Genomic DNA, 18077 nt, shown 5'->3' on the forward strand with positions numbered 1-18077 from the left:
TGGACAACATTCTAACCAATTGAGCCACACCAGCCAGGGCTCTATTCACTTTCTTGACAGTGTTCTTTAAAGTATAAAAGTTTTTAATTTTGATGAAGTCCAAGTATCTATTTTTTCTTTGGTTGCTTGTGCTTAAGGTGTCATATCTATTAACTTTCTTAAGGCAACCAAATTCAACTGATGGACATATAAAATATAGCCATTTCAAGTTTGTGACCTATGATCTTCAGGCTTAATAGGTATTTTTTACATGTAAGTATAATCAAGTCAGTACTAATTTTGAAACACTGAGATTTTTAAAACATTCCTTGCAGATTTTGTAAATAAAAAATTAGTTCTGCTAAATTTGATTATGGTTTGGCATCTACAATATGGAAAAATTCCCACTTGTCTTCATAGCCAATCTTCATCCCAAATATTTTATGCAATAAAATACTTAGGTAGTCACTAAATTACCTAAGGTGCTTTCATCCTTTCTCTATACCTTCTATCAAAACCTCCAATCTCATCCCTAATCCTCAACAGGCTCAGAGAAGCTCTGTGAAACACAGTGTACAACTGTGATGATGTTGGTGGTGGAGTGGGGGACTTACTACTATTGCTAGAAATATATTACTGATTAAAAATAGCCTATTAAAAGTTTTCTGGGAAATTTTAATTAGTAATATTATTTCTATGAGAAGATGAGAAATGAGCTTCAGATTCCCTGGAAGTACTTTTTTTTGGGTTAATTTTCACCTGAGGATATTTTTCCATTGATTCTTTAGAGAGAGTGGAAGGGAGGGGAAGAGACAGAGAGAGAGAGAAACATTGATGTGTTTCGTTGCCTCGATCAGGGCTGAGGGGTGAGCCACCAGGGCCAGAGATAAAACCTGCAACCGAGGTATGTGCCCTTGACCAGAATCGAACCCCAGACCCTTCAGTCCATTGGCCAATGCTCTATCAACTGAGCCGAACTGACGAGGGCCCTGGAAGCACTTTTAAACACAATACATGGACTGATGCCATTTTGGACTCAACCTTTTGCTCACAGATGTAACAATGAATTTATAATTCTTAAAAAAAACCAAAAACACACACACACAAAACAAGACCAAGATGGCGGCATAGGTAAATGCCTGTGCTCACTGCCTCCCACAACCACATAAAAATTACACCTAAAATACAAAACAACCATCATCCAGACCCACTGGAAAGCTGGCTGAATGGAAGTCCTACAACTAGAGAGGTAAAGAAGAAAGCACACCAAGACTGGTAGGAGGTGTGGTGGCACGGACGGGCTGGTCTGGCACCGACGTGTTCCGCTTTTTAGTTGGGAGGGACATGGTTTCTGCGGAGGCCAGAGGCTGCCCGGAGGAGCAAGGGATTGCAGTCCCACACCAGCCCCCAGCCCAGGCTTCCAGTGCTGGGAAGAGAAGTCCTCGTAACTATGGCTGTAAAAACCAGTGTGGATTGGGGCTCAGTGACAGAGGCTGCTGGAGACCTAGCTGTTCCTCTTAAAAGGCCAGCACCACAAACTCAACCTATAAGGTTCTGCTTTCTCTGAGCTCCAGTATCAGGGTGAGGCTTTGGGGGACACAGACACATATGAGGAGGAACTGGACTGTCTGGCATTGGGGCAGGAACTCGGGGTCAGCTTTCTCCCAGAAGGAGGTGCTCCCTGGGCTAACTGGCAGCCATTTCTGTCTGCTCTGCTCTGGTGATTCCCTGAGACCCTGCCCACCTAATTTACAATCCCAACAAAGCTGTGTGCAGTGGCTTTTGCTTATGAATGGCCTGTCCTTGCTCAGGCTAAAATCTGTCAAACAAGCTGCAGCTGGGTCAGGAAGCCCCAAACCTCTCAATAAAAGGCCCAAGACCCAGCACCAGAACCAGCCTGCCTTGCTCCACAGCTGGGCCTCATCTGGGTACTTCCAAACCTGATACAAAGAAGAGGAATCTTTAGATCTCTTCTGTAGCTCTTTTGGATGGCCCCAGGCAGTGGCTGACTTTGCACCTCCCTGGAGATCAAGAGTCAGTGTATCCAGTGGTCAGTGTGAAATCATACCAGATTACAACTCTTCACATCCATGTGACACACTCAAGGGGCAGACTCAGTGAGCACCAAAGCCCCATTGAAGCAAGTCCTGCTCCATAGGGGTGTCTCCTGCACAGCAGTTCTCCCATTGTAGACACAACTGGTCCTCACAGCCAATTGTCCTGGAGGTCAATTCCTCCCAGTGACACCAACAGCAATCAAGGCTCAATTACAACAAGATTGTGCTCATAGCCCACACAGGGATGCACCTAGAGTGCCTAGCTCAGGTGACTGGGGAGGCTGAGGCACTGGGACCTATAGGACACCTACTACAGAAGGCCATGCTACCAACTTCAGGAGACATAGCAGCTCTAACCAATACACAGAAACAAACACAGGGAAGCAGCCATAATGAAGAGACAAAGAAGCATGTCATAAATGAAAGAAACGGAAGAAAGCAAACTACTGGATATAGAGTTCAAAACCACACTTATAAGGTTACTCAAGAATCTTCTACAAACCTCCAAGGGACTTAGTGAGACCTTTTAAGAATCTCAGTGAGAATGCCAAAAAAATGGAAAAGGACAAATCAGAAATTAAGCATACACTGACTGAAATAAAGAATAATATACAGAGATTCAACAGTAGACTAGAGGATCCTGAGAATCAAATCAATGATTTGAAATATAAGGAAGCAAAAGACATCCAACCAGAAGAGTAAAGAGAAAAAAGATTCCAAGAATATGAAGACAGTGTAAGGATCCTCTGGGACAACTTCAAGCGTACCAACATTCCCATTATGGAGGTGCCAGAGGAAGAGAGAGAGCAAGATATTGAAAACCTATTTGAAGAAATAATGACAGAAAACTTCCCCTACTTGGTGAAAGAAAGACTTACAAGTCCAGGAAGCACAGAGAACCCCAAACAAGAGGATTCCAAAGAGGACTACACCAAGACATATCATAATTAAAATGCCAAGGGCTAAAGACAAAGAGAGAATCTTAAAAGCAGCAAGAGAAAAGCGGTTAGTTACCTACAAGGGAGCGCCTATACAACTGTCAGCTGATTTCTCAACAGAAACTATGCAGGCCAGAAGGGAGGGGCAAGAAATATTCCAAGTGATGAATAGCAAGGACCTACAACCAAGATTACTCTACCCAGAAAAACTATTATTTAGAGTTGAAGTTCAGATAAAGAGATTCACAGACAAGAAAAAGGTAAAGGAGTTCATCACCACCAAACCAGGATTATATGAAATGTTGAAGGGTATTTTTAAGAAGAGGAAGAAGAAGAAAACAGTAAAGATAAAAAATATGAACAACAAAGTGGCAACAAATACATACCTATCAATAATTGAATCTAAAAATCAAAATAAACGAATAAGAAATCTAATGAACAGAATAAACTGGTGAATAAAATAGAACCAGAGGCATGGAAATGGAACAGACTGACGACTCTCAGAGTGAGGCGGGGGAGGCGGGAAGAGATTAAAACAAGATCTTATATGCATATATGCATTACCTATGGACTCAGACAATTAGGGTGGCGAAGGCCTGGGGTGGGGCGGGGACCAGGTTGAGGAGGGTAATGGGGAGAAAAAAGAGGGACATCTGTAATAATCTCAACAATAAAGATAAAACACACACACACAAAAGAAAACCACACAACACGTATACTTGAGGGCTGTCTGTACTACGTAACTTTCATAGGCTCACAACACAATTATTATATCTATAGAATACTAGTTTTCTAAAAATTCTGAAAGCATTTTATAGTTCAAGGTGCTGATTTTTCTTCTTTATGGAAAGCAAGATGAACAGTGTAATTCAAACCATACCCAATTGACATATCTGCAGCTGAATTTCTTTGTTCATCTTCCTTCAGTTTTTCTTGTTTCTCTTTCATTTTTTGTTCCTGCTCCTTAAGTTTTTCTGCCTTCCTTTTACGAATTCTAAAAGTTAAAAAAAAAAAATTATAGTCTGTCAGATGTTTTTAACTTTTAGCATCTTGCCATTAATCATTAAATTAGTCATCTAAACGTTATCACAAAACCATAATGTAGCAATCCATTTATAACCTCTTAGTGAAACCAGAAAACAGTGTGAGCCAATGTCACATTACAGCCCAATGTGAAATACGGTTCTAGAGGCAAAAAAATAAATAGTTTTCATTAGAACAACTGACAATAATTGTCTCTTACCTAGCAGCTGCTTCTTCCCGTTCTTTTCGGTGTTGTTCTGCTTTTAACTCCCGGAACTCCTGCTTGGCCTGTCGTAATATATCAACATAATCTTCAATAAAATCCCTAGTAGAAACTAGGGTCAGTAGTTTCCCACAGAGCGCATGAAGTATCTTCATTTTTTCTCCTGTAAAAAATTGGTAAATAACTTCTGTATTATCAATGACAAAAAAGGAATTATGTTTGAAACATTTTAATTTGTGGCTCAATGTGAAAATGTTTAAAAATAGGGGAAAGTCTCTTAAGATCATACATGTAAATGGCATGTCTTCAGAAAAAAGCAACATTGAGTCAAATTTAAGTTATGTGCTATATAAGGCATTTCAAATACTAATGACTACCTTATATACTAGTGAAATAGACATGAAAAAAAATTTTTTTGTAATCCTCACCTGACCTGAGGATATTTTTCCATTGCTTTTTTAGAGAGAGTGAAAGGGAGGGGGAGAGACACACAGAGAGAGAAACATTGATGTGAGCGACACACATTGATTGGTTGCCTCCCATACGGGACCCCAGTCGGGGCTGGGGATTGAGACTGCAAACTGAGGTATGTGACCTTGACCAGAATCGAATCCATGACCCTTTAGTCTGTGGGTAGACGCTCTATCTACTGAGCCAAACTGGCTTCGGTACGGAAAATCTTCTAATCATAAAGAATTATTTTTCAAGTTTCAATTTTTAGGCTCATATATAAAGTTCAAATCAAAACTAAATTATAATCACATGAATTTTCTTTAAAATGGCAATAGGCAAATTGCTACTCTGAAAAGACTACTCAGAAACACTAGCATAAACTATAAAAACTATATGAATGGTAGGAATTAAGGTCCTCTATGTTCTGTTTTCTTAATCACATAAAATTAAACTCTATATATTTGTATATTACAATTTTTTTATTTTAAAAGGCAGTGAAAAATAACTAACTTTTATACTGTTTCTCAAACTTCAAACACTTATTCAAGCAAGTGTTGGAATTTAGTAGTTACAGCTTAAACTTCTGATATACTAATAAAAATGAAAGCTAATTCTCACTTATCTTTTTAAACTTAGTAGATTCAGTAGACAAATCAAAAAGATTTAAATAGAAAATCCAAATAAAAAAGAAAAGAAAATCCTAAATAATTAAAGATAATATGAACAATAGTAGTTTCAACATATGACACTATTGGTATTCCAACACTTTTTCTTTAAAGACTGTATTTTCTCTTTCTCTTTTAGAACTGCTTATCATCTAAAATATCTCATTAGCTAGTTTTCTGGGTGGAAGAGACATAAGAGGGTAGAAAGTGGAAAAGTTATACAAATTCCAACTTGCAAAGTTTACCTGGTGTCAAATCATACACTGAAGTGCTTGAGAGTTTCTTTACTAAACTGGGATTGCTTAAACGAAGCTCCATACAGGCATCATCTGTAGCATCAAATCCTCCTCGTTTTTGATATCTGTACTTTGCATTTGCTGATGTTACATCAGCACCTGAAGCTAAGATGTGCAGTCTGAGGATTTCAGAAAGGGTGCAGCTATCAAGATCCAAACTTTTCAAACTGCAGCCTATAGTTAAAAATGAAAATAGTCATTTAGAATGTAAACCATAAATCCTCAGCAATGTAAAATGTACCTTTATAAAATTAAAAATTAAAAGCCAATAAAAAAAAAAAAGCCCACACATACCCTGGTGCAACTGGGGCCATGCAGCTGCCAAAGATGCAACTGCAGACAGTGCAGATTTTGTGGGGTCTGCATCTTCATCCAAAGCCTCTGTTAAATCTTTAAGGAAATAAATACTTTATTCTAGTGCAAATCAAAGCTTGAATATTTGGGAACAATGCCCTTTCACAATGATGAAACAGCAAACAGCTTAATATTCACAAACCTCAAAAGAACCAACACTAGTTACAAGCATCATTTATATTCTGCCTACTCTCCACCTAAAACTCTAAATCCTGCAACATGCACTACATATTAATATTTTCCTTACTTAACATAGAGAAGACAACTTCCAAGTTACCAGCAAGATGCACATACACCTTCCAAAAAATGGTAAAATACACTTTAAAATGAAAAACAAATCTTTTTGCTCAATATAACTTTGGAAAATACTACTTAGAAAACCAAAATCTACTTGAAGATAGCCAATCTTTTAAAAATATGTATATTTTTACTGATTCAGAGAGGAAGGGAGAGGGAGAGAGAGATAGAAACATCAATGATGAGAATCATTGACTGCTGCTTCCTGCATGCCCCACACAGGAGATTGAGCCCGCAACTTGGGCATGTGCCCTGACAGGAAATCGAACCATGCCTTCTGGTTCATAGGTTGACGCTTTCAACCATTCTGCCACACCAGCTGGCGAAGATATCCAATCTTTTGTAAATATCTTAAGATTGAATCCTAACAAAGTGTAGGTTGTAATCATCACAAAACCAGCAAAGAAAAAGAGCTAAAAGAACTTAAAGACAGCACTGCTGTCACTTAACCATTGATTTATCCTATACATTTAAATTTTGTTTTGATTTTTAAAACTCTCCAATCCAAAAAACAATAGGAAGATTTTCCTGTATTTTCTAAGTAAATTGCTTTAGCTTTGAAAACAGTGCTTAGCTTACAAATAGGACTAATGAGCAAATCAACAAGCACAAATGAATTTAGAGCATTAGCATATATAATTATTTCTAATTATAATACAGAGATGATAAAAAATTAAAGTGTCAACTATGAAAAACTTTAGGCTTAAAAAACTTAAGTCTATGTCACAGTACAGTGCACCCAGCTTCAGACTAAGAATCAGATCATGTATAGTCTAGTCTTAGGCTCCTGCAGTCAGTCCCTAGTTCCTCATTATGTAGTCTTTAGAAAAGTCACTTAATTGGTTTCATTTTTCTGGATGTGATGAGTCTAGATCAGCAGTTTTCAAAATTTTCAAATTATTTCTTGGAAGCCCATTATAAAATAGATAAAGAATGCCCTTGTTAAAGTAGGGTTATGGAGATGACAATCCTGCACATTCATCTTTCCAACTCTCCTGCAGTCGCACCAAGGAACCCCTGTACAACCTGAAGGACTCTATGGATTAGAGTTTAGAAAATCCCTAGGCTAAACTGGTTCTGTGATTCATTAACTTTCTACCATATGATTTCCTTCCCAAAATTCACAAGCTCACAAAATGAATCTTAGAAAACAGAACTGCTGTCCTTTACTAAAGGAAAAAGGCAGCTCTGGTATCCTGTCTGATTACAATCATTGATAATTTCATGGCACTTAAGAATAAACAATACCACATAGGAGAAAATTATCTGACTAAATTCTACATATATGCAGAACTTCTTACCAAGCCACAAATCTAGTCCAAAAACAGACTTTATATTCTTCCTCACTAGGAAAATAGTAGACCTAAAACTTTTTTTCAATTTCCATTTTACTTATAAAGCCAAATAAACAAAATGAACAGGCACTGTAAACTTAACAACAGTCCTAGTTGTGAGCTGTAAAAGTGTATTGGCTCTCTTCCTTTGCAGCAGTCACACATTCAATCTTCTATTTGCTAGGACAAAGGCTTAGGAAATGGACAACCAATAAAAAAACAATTTATTTTTAATTGTGTTATATTAACATGTTAAAATATTACTTAACTCAATTTATCTACCAAATGGTACTCTCCAGAAACTGTAAATATCATTCTAGGAGAGTGGTCGCCAAACTTTCGGACCTCATGAACCACCAGTGGTCCGCAGACCACCAGTTGGCGACCGCTGCTCTAGGATTTGCTTAGAGTTGGTCATCTGGGTACATCATACCAAGAGAATATAAACTTGAACTCTATGTGTTACGGCTATCTAAAAGACACTCTTAATATCATAGTAAACTAGAATTATGTACATAAAATTCCAACACTAAACAAGAATATCTCAGCCAACATACAAAACTATTCTATATAAGGAGGATACTCTTATTCCTATGCTCTGAAGGGCTTTCAAGTTTATGATGTAAGATTAAAGTGAAGAATAGATATTTTTAATATAAGATTTTAAAAACTGCTGGTAAAAACTTCCAAGATTTGGATATAACAGAGACCAAGGGGCAAAGTAATTAGATCTTCTTGAATACAGATAAATTTATGGGCCATGCTAGGGAAATATTCAGAATTTCAACTTCTTTGCCCTTATAGCATAGTCATTATGAGGCTCTAGACCTGATTGCCAGAGTTTGTATCCCATCACTTTCTTATTAGCTATGTGTCTTTGGGCAAATTAATTAAGCTCCTTAAGTCTAAGTTTCTTTATATGTAAAAGGCAGAAAATAGTCATATCTACCTCATCAAGGGTGACAGGAGGATTACATGAAATAATGCATATATAATTTATATCACTTATTAGCTAAGTAATCTTCAGTAAATAATCTCAGTGAACCTGTTTTCTCATCACTAAGATAAATTCATACTTTTCTCTTCTGCCCAATTTCCCCCTTTCTGGAAATAGCAGGAAAATACCTTACTATTAAGACCAGCCAAGGAGGAAGTAAGAGAATATTCAATCCCATATGACCATTAAATTGCTTTAGGAAAACTGTGGAAAGGCTTTTTTGTTACTGAATGGGAGGACAAAAAGAAAGATGCTTGGGGGAACAACTAGGGCTCTTATGGAAACTGAAATAACTATGTAAAATGTGGTAAAAAATAATAAGGAAGTGAGAGTAAGGTGAAAAATTCCCAAGTATGTTTTTTATCCTCCCTAACATTTAAATATTTTCAAAAGGAGCATTACAACCTTTATTTAATTGCCAATACTTATTCAGAGACGTCACATTTACATGTATAGACAGTTCTACAAAGGAGTAGAGCTATAGAAATTACAGATCAAACAAATAATGAATACAAAATATAATGACAATACAAATACCAACAGTCACATATATTTTTCCTTTATACAGGGGATTTTCCAAGAAAATTTTGTCACCCACTTTTTGTCATTGGGATTTCATCTGCTTTAATTCCTTAATTAAATACTACAGTTTTATGTCCTGTATTAAGGTCAAAACTTGGTCAATAACCCTGTGATGTTATTGGTGATTAAGGCAACCTAATGGCTACAAGAATGATTATGTGCTACATTGTCTGTCTTAGATAATCCATCTTCAGTGCTGGTGCTTGTAATCTTAGATAACCTTTAGATAAACAGATTTACCCTTCTATCTTCCCTTTCGTAGAATCTCATTTAATTGACTAAGTTATCTGTGATGACAACAGGGACCACATTGCTAAAATGGCCTTGATAAGGGATCTATGGTGAATAGCACTCAAGCTATAGAATATATTTTGCTTGAACACAGGCTATAAAACCCAAAAGCAACCAACACTGTATGCATACTCATCATTATCCTGTTGCTCCAACCAGCATAAAGGAAAATGAGCTCAAGTTATCTAAGGCCAACAATACTATTTGAATGGAGGAATTCCCTACCTTTTTGTACTAAGATTTTGCTATCAAGATGTCTCCCAATAGTTATTTCTTATTGTGAATTTGTATGCAATACATTAGTATTGTTTAATAAAGCTTTTGATCCTAAATCTCATAGATGGCAAAGTTCACAGAGAGTATTATTTAGGAAGCCAAATCAATCTCTTAATATGGTTTAATGATTCCTGTGATTGAGGAAAATCCTGAACAAAATATTAAACACTAGAGGCCCAGTGCATGAATTCATGCACAGGTGGGGGTCTGGCCAGCCAGGGGAAGGGGACAGTGGGAGGTTGGCTGGCCAGCCCCACCCCTGATTGGGATGGGGGTGGCTGATTGGGGCCGGGGCTGACCAGGGGTGGACAGAGGGGCCACGAGAGGTTGCCCGCCAGCCCCACCCCCAATCGGGGGTGGGAGGAGCCAATCAGGGGTGGGGCCGGCCAGGAGGAGGAGCCATGGGAGGTTGGCCAGTCAGGGGGAGGAGCCATGGGAGGTTGGCGGGCCTTCCCTGCCCCCCCCATCCCCCGAAGTGCATGTCATAGCGACCAGTGGTTCTGTTTGTTCTGGTTGCTTAGGGTTTTATATATATAGATACTCTGCTTTAAAAATAAAAAAGGGTTTATTCAAGAATTATTCCTACATTAATATGTGCCACACATTGACTCCAGATATTTAGGTATACAGAATTTAAAGAGCAAGATTTTTAGTTCAAACTAAGTAGCAAAATAAAAAATTAAATTTTACTTAACTCTGATCTTAAAACTGTCAGATCTAAAATGAAATCAGCAATAGTATTTTCAATTTAAGTTATTAATAACAACAATAAAAGTATTTCCTTAGGTGGGGCAAAACAGTGCTACTAGCAGAATCTCTTGGAATTTCAGATACTAGTCAATGAAATCTGTAATGATACTATATGACAGGAGAAATCTAATGGAATAAAAAGCAAGATAGATTGGGAAGAAAATATTTTCAAGGTCATCAGACACAGGATACATCAAAAGAAAGGTTTTATAAAACAACTGATAATGCATTCCTAGTATATGACTCAAGAATTCGGTAACTTGAACAACTATGTTTTATAACTGTAAAAGCCAAGTTAATTTTAAAATAACCTTCAAAAATGAGTATCACTACAAAGCCACTACCAATCAACAACAATATGAATTCTGACCTTTGGTGTCAGCATCAGTTATTTGCTCTTTGGCAACTTCCTCTTCTTCTTCAGCTATTGCCTGGAAGATGGCAGTCAGGAAGAAAAAAAGCAATTCACATAGTGGGCCTTCACTGTCATTTCCTACAAGAGCTTCCTCTAACACTTCTGTGAATAAAATGTTTAAAATCAATTTAAAGTTCTGTTCATGTATTGAAAAAAATCAACTCCAATGGAATAATAAACATTTCAATCAACAATAGCCTAGTTAACTATTTTTTTAAATGCCCATTTATCAAGGTAGAGCCAAGTATTACCTAAGGTAAAATAAAAACCCCCAATTATAATGATTATTATAAATTTCAATAAAATAATAGGCCCAAATCACCACATTCAAGAAAGCCAAATCAGAGTCAGTAGATCAATACAATATTTCACCTAAGTTTAAACTTGAGGTGTAAATTAAGGTACATCTTAAAAATTATGATTTTACTCTAATTTGAATAACAATGTAAGGATTTGTTATTGTTACCCCACTGTTCTTAAGAGCTATGTGGGACATTACTTTTACCAAATAGTGCAAAGGAGAGGTAATCATCAGCATTAGGTGTAACCCTAATATCAAATCCAAGTCATAAAAGTTTCTCATCAAATTCATCTTACTTAAACCAGCATTATTTAGACCTGTAACAATGACTCATACCTCACCTAGCTCAGAAAGAGAAATTTAGGGAATGTAAAAGTCCTCGTGGAGAATACACTCTTAAAATAAGATTACAATTCTGTCTTTGAGGTCTTTACTTGGATCTTAAGACATTATTTTACCATTTCACAGGTAAAGATCCAAAACAGGAGCCAAAGCTCTACTCATATTAAGTTAGCTCTTAAAAATGAAGTTCATACAAATTAAAGTATGTAAGTACAGAGACAAAGCAGAATCACAAATTAAAGGTAGGCCATCCACTTGTTTTCAAATATGGCTGATGTCAATTTCTTCCTTCCTTGTACTTACTTACCAGGCCACTCTCAAGTGAAGTCTATTCTTTCACCCCCTTGAATACCAGCAAGCCTGACCAATGGAATAGGGCAGAAATAAGGCCTGCCAGTTTCAGGCCTTGCATTTAAGAAGGCTGGCAGTTTCTGTGTCCTGACTCTTGGAGCCCTCAGTTGACACATAAAAAGTGTAGGCTACTCTGATGGAGTGGGATGCATGTGGGGGAGCGCCAAGGCACCAGACATGCGTGTAAAGAAGCCATCTTGAACATGTAGCCAGGTAAGCCTTGAGATGATTCCATTTCCAGCCACTGACTGACAGTAACTAGAGAGGACTAGAGAGGTAGGTCCAGTGATTCCACAGAACTTGAGAGATAATAATTTGTTCTTTAAAGTCACTAATTTTAGGATGAACTATAACACAGCAAAAGCACTTGCCTAGGGTTACTCCCTCAGGAAATTCATCTTGAAGATCAAAAAGTTCCCCAAATGCATTAAGAAACTCTAAAACCATCAGAGCATCACCAAAGATTTCAGGAGGTAGTCTAGTTTTCACTGGAGTTGGTTCTGGAAGTTCCTGCAAGATTAAACAATTTATGTAACTATTTGAATCAAGTGTAGGAAATTGTACAAAGTAGATATGATATACTCTTTACCGAATAAGAATTATTTCATGTAACTAGTGGTTCTCAACCCTGAGTGTTTACAACAATCACCTTTAGAACTTTTAAAATTACAGATGTTCTGGCCTTATTCCAACTTTACTAAACCAGTTTCTAAGGATTTTTTCCTTCATCAAATTAATAACATAACTTTAGGCTGAAGTGTATTTCTGACTACATTTTCTAGTTAAGAGGAACTTTTAACCTAGATTCTGATGTCAAGACAGTTGTGTCAATATTATCTTCAATATGGGATCTCCTTAAGATATGGAACAGAATTAATCTGCCACCTACTGACTTAGAAATGTTTCCTTATAAACTGAGCTGAATGAGTTTGGTTTGAATATTGTGATCATTTCTGGAGACAGAAATAATTCTTCTTCTTCTTTTTTTTTTTAATCCTCACCTGAGGATATGCTTTCATTGATTTTAGAGAGAGAGGAATGGGGGTGGGGGGAGAGAGAAAAATCAAAATGAGAAACATTGATCAGATAGATCGATTGCCTCCCACAGGCACTGTGACTGGGGATCAAATCTGCAACCCTCTGGTGTATAGGATGATGCTCCAACCAACTGAGCTACCTGGCCAGGGCATGGAAAAATTCTTTATCTAGCAATCAAGCTAAAAATGCATGCCTGACCCCAATGGTTATTAGATTATCAAGGATCACATAAATGACCAATTATTCTGCAGAATAAAAATCATTATCCAGCTGGTGTGGCTCAGTGGTTGAGCATCGACCTATGAACCAGGAGGTCACAGTTAGGTTCCTGGTCAGGGCACATGCCCAGGTTGCGGGCTCGATCCCTAGAAGGGGGTGTGCAGGAAGCAGCCTATCAATGATTTTCTCTCATAATTGATGTTTCTATCTCTCTCTCCCTCATTCTCTTCCTCTCTGAAATAAAAAAATATTTTAAAAAATCATTATCAAAGCTTGTTAGGAAATGCTACCTTGAAACTCTAAATGTAGCATTTGCTCAACTGACTATTTAAATATGAAGAGGCCATTATTGATAAGAAAGAAATATTTCATCAACAAAGCCACACAGGGCACTAACTGCTCCCCTGCCAGCCTGTTTGCCCCTAACTGCCCTCCCCTGCAGGCCTGGTCCCCTGATGTTTCACACAGAACATGGGTGTGTGAAACATCACATAACAAACTTATACCTTAAGATCATCACATTCCATATCTTCTCTAGGTTTACTCCACTGTTTTAAGTGTTCCATGTATTTTCGCTTTTCTTCACGTAACTTCTCTCTTTCCTAGAACAAAAGGTTAATAAAAATTCTTATAAGAACTTTATAAGGCAGCATCAGTATCACTTGGGAACTGGTAAAAATACAAATACTTGGGCCCTACCCTAGATCTACTGAATCAGGAACTCTGGGGTTGGGCCCCAACAATTAATGTTTTAAGAAGTCTTTCTAGTAATTTTTTATGCATGCTAAAGTGTTAGAACCACTGATCAAAACAATGCCTACCTGACATAACTGCTAAAAAGATGGAAAATGTCCAACACAGTAGTGCTTGGATAAGTATTAATTCAACCGGGCCCTGCCTATAGCAGCTCTCCCCATACTTCAAATCAATTAGATCCTGACAAAGTAGGTAACAAATTATTAGAGTACCTAAAATAAAACCTCCCCTTATATTTGTAATATACTTGTCATTTTCAAGATTCATTTAAACTTGACTGACAGACTAGAGATACACACACAGAGGGAGCAGTAAGTAAAAGCAGTATTAGAATACAGTTGGTAAATTTTCTTTTTAATATAGGCCATTTCTCTTGCTCCCTTGGGTCTTTTGAAACCCTTACTTCTTGGTTTTGAAACTGCAAAATAAATACTGACCCTAAAAAAGTCTCTAATAAAGTACAGTATAAATATTTTATTTTAATTTTTCCAATAAATGTTTAATATATGTTAACATTTTCCCTTTGAAATTTAGAAACACCAAAGGTAAACAGATGTGCACTTATCAAACTTTCAACATAAAATGACTAGATGGTTACAGAACTTAACTGTGCTTTGAGTAGTCTGCTGAAATAAGTCATCCCCCCCACTACAATATAATTCCTATAGGACGTAATAGGATGAGTAATCTCATTCACTATTGCTGAGTGTAAATAACACGTTTGCTAAACAAATACCCATGTACACGTATAGAAAGTTTTAAAAATGTTCTTAACCCTTTAACCCATTATTCTACTTGTACAAATTTATCCAGGAACATAATCCATAAAAAGGAAATTTATTCGCAAATTTGAACAAATATCATTATTCATGGGCAAAAAACTATAATCTACTTAACTACATCAATTTGATTAACTATTAAGCAGTCACTAAGAATTCTACCTTACTTAATTTAATAACATGAAGAAATGTTTATAACGTTAAACAAAAAAGTATACAAAATTATAAATGCTGGATCTCTTTTTTAACGTCCAGAATAAAGATTAGAATAAATTAATCAAAGTGTTAACAATGCTATCTCTAAATGTTAACATTTAGATTACAAGTGTTGTTGTTTTTTTTTTTTGTTCTCTACCTTTTCTGGAATGAACATATATTAGATACCTCTAAAATGGCCTATTTGAAATAATTCATAAAAGTTCAGGCAATTTAAATAAGTACTGTGTAGAACATGATTATCTAAGGCTACTTGTGAGTAGCTCAGAAAACCAATGGCTATTACTATCTTTGGAAAAAACCAGCTATAGAATTCTCTAAGGAATATCTACCATTAAAGATTATAATAAAGATTTACTGAAATGTTCTTATTATTCTTTAAGGAGAGTAACAACTCTGTAATAATTCTTGTTGAGTCATAGATTTTATTGTATTTTTCTAACTATGTATTTTACTTTTAAAGGTTTTACTCATGCCTGGCCGGTGTTGCTCAGTGGTTGAGTGACACCGTTCCTGGTCATGCCTGGGTTGTGAGCTCAATCCTCAGTGGGGGGAAGAGGGAAGCGAGGGTGTGCAGGAGGCAGCAGGTCAATGTTTCTCATTTTTGTTTCTATCTCTCTCTCACTCACTTCCTCTCTGAGATCAATAAAAATCCTATATAATAAAAGGCTAATATGCAAATCGACCAAATGGCAGAACAACCAATTGCGATGACGTACACTGACCACCTGGGGGCAGATGCTCAATGCAGGAGCTGCCCGCTGGTGGTCAATGTGCTCCCACAGGGGGAGCGCCACTCAGCCAGAAGCCGGGCTTGTGAGCAAGTGCAGCAGCAGTGGCGGGAGCCTCTCCCACCTCTGTGGCAGCACTAAGGACCCCTCGGGGGATGTCCGCCTGCCAGCTTAGGCCTGCTCCAGCAGGTGGACATCCCCCGAGAGGGCGCAGGCTGGGCTGAGGGACCCCCACCCCTGAGTGCACAAATGTCGTGCACCAGGCCTCTAGTATATTTATAAAGGTTTTACTCATTATGACCTTCTCTAATTTTAAAAGTCTAAATGATGAAGAAAATTAACTTTAGAATTATACATTAAAAAAAGCTGAGGTGTAAAGACATGTTATGTAAAGATGTGTGATTGTGTGTGTGTGTGTGTGTGTGTGTGTGTGTGTGTGTATACATATGTTGAACCTTAAATAATTCATTAAATTTTTCAAAGCAAAAGGGAGATAGATCAATACTATTTATCAGTGCTCTACACACAACTATAAATGTGAATGAAAACAGTAAAGGAACTTGAAAATTAACCAGGAATTTAAATGTTTAATGCACTATTAACTATATGTACAGGGCATAGCTAATATATTTAAATGAATACCTTTTCTCTTTCTATTTTAAGCCTTTCTTTTTCTTCTTTCTTCTTCAGTCTCTCTTCTTCAACAATTTTCTTCAATTCTTCCTTCTTTTTCTCTTTATCTTCCCTTTCTTTTTTCTTTGCTTCTAGGGCATCTGCTTTTTCTCTTTTTAATTTAGCCTTTTCAAAAGCTGTGGAGAAGGTCAAAGTTAGAACTGCACACAGACAAAAAACAATATATTTTGTAATGTAACATAAAAATCCTGAAATAATTTAAGGTTTAATGAGATAAGCAGAGATACACAGGGGTTATAAATTCCTGAAGGGAGCCAGCAGGTGATTAAAACCGAAAAAGCAAGTTGGCCGGGCTTAAGATAAACTATTGCAGTGGGACAAACATTTACCTGCTTTTAAAAGCCCTGCTACTCAAAGTGTGGTCCTAAGAGCAACAACCAGGTTATCACCTGCTTAGAAATGCAGAATCTCTTCTGTCACTCAGATCTACTAATTTAGAATCTTTGTTTGTAATAATGTTCCCAAGTGATTCATATGCACAGTCAAGCTTGGGAAGCCATGTTTTATAAGGCTGCGTGACTCAAACAAAATGGCCCCAAACAGTCTGTAAACTCTAGAAACTCCAACTTGTGCTTAATTCAGCATTAGGTCAGTTTAACATGGGATATGCTATACCTTTAAATAGAAGCAGAGTTCTCATTTATCATAAAAATCAATGGATACGTAAAGAAAAAAACACCCTGATTTATGCTTTTTAAAGACCCCAGAAATATGCATTTTTAGAAACAACCCCCACCGGGCACAGAGAAATACTCTTTCCTGTATCTAAACAGTTTTTGGACAGAGTGTTAAAACTCACCCAGTGATTTCATTTCTTCTTGTTTCAAAAGTTTGTCTCTTTCTTTAGTAGCTTTATTCCTATAATTCGCGATAGTCTGTTTATTAGCAAGACTGGCTTCCTAAAAAACAAACCAAGAAACTAAGGTTGTAGAACCACAACTTCTACAAACTGAGTCTGCCTTGTTCTTACAGTAATAAAAAACAAAATATTGAATAGCCCTCCTCAATTATACTTTCTTTATACTAAAATGAGGTTTTATTAAAGCATAACTGAACTTTAAAATATATGGTATTTAGGCCCTGGCCAGTTAGCTCAGTTGACTATAATGTCATCCCAATATGCCAAGGTTGTGGGTTTGATTCCCTGTCAGGACATGTACAAGAATCAACTAATGAATGTACAAATAAGTGGCACAACAAACCGATGTTTCTCTCTCTCAAATCAATAAAAATATTTACATAAAAATATACTTATTAGGATACCATTAATAACATTATAATTCAATATCTGTATACTCTATTGTGTGCTCACCATCCAAAGTCTAGCTTCCTTTGTTATCATATATTTGACTCCCTTTACCTAATTCGCTTCTGGTAACCATCATTCTGTTGTCTATGATTTTCTTGTTTTGTTAGTTCATCTTATTTTTTGTTTTATATTCCACTTAATTCCTAAGTTTTTGCCCTTTTCCGTCTGACTTATAACTGCATTTTTAGTAACCCTAATCATAGTAACATAGTAACTTTTAATAACTTTAATCATAGAACTAATTCTATAGTCTACAAATTGGTCCAAAATCTTCCAGAAAAAAACAACTGGTAACCTATAAAGGGAGACTTAAAAAAATATGCACTAGATTAAAAAAAATCCTTATAATCTAGATAGTATAGACATCAAATATGTAAGAGGTAGAGAAAAGACATGTCAGAAACATTCTGTG

General features: G+C 36.8%; 1 protein-coding gene across 7 annotated transcripts in view; it reads right to left on the reverse strand.

The window, feature by feature from the left end:
* Positions 1-18077, reverse strand: part of BAZ1A (bromodomain adjacent to zinc finger domain 1A) — a 104923-nt gene that overhangs the window by 35987 nt on the left and 50859 nt on the right. For 6 of the 7 annotated variants that reach the window (XM_054716532.1, XM_054716534.1, XM_054716533.1 and 3 more), the window contains 9 exons: positions 17156-17255; positions 16306-16472; positions 13688-13783; positions 12296-12434; positions 10886-11032; positions 5929-6024; positions 5584-5808; positions 4218-4383; positions 3855-3968 (listed from right to left, as the gene is read on the reverse strand). In XM_054716532.1, coding sequence (XP_054572507.1) covers positions 3855-3968; positions 4218-4383; positions 5584-5808; positions 5929-6024; positions 10886-11032; positions 12296-12434; positions 13688-13783; positions 16306-16472; positions 17156-17255 — 1250 coding nt within the window. The remainder of the gene's footprint in view (positions 1-3854; positions 3969-4217; positions 4384-5583; positions 5809-5928; positions 6025-10885; positions 11033-12295; positions 12435-13687; positions 13784-16305; positions 16473-17155; positions 17256-18077) is intronic. The other variant, XM_054716531.1, reaches the window with a different exon arrangement.

The sequence above is a fragment of the Eptesicus fuscus genome, chromosome 5 (assembly GCF_027574615.1).
Source record: "Eptesicus fuscus isolate TK198812 chromosome 5, DD_ASM_mEF_20220401, whole genome shotgun sequence".
Taxonomy (NCBI): domain Eukaryota; kingdom Metazoa; phylum Chordata; class Mammalia; order Chiroptera; family Vespertilionidae; genus Eptesicus; species Eptesicus fuscus.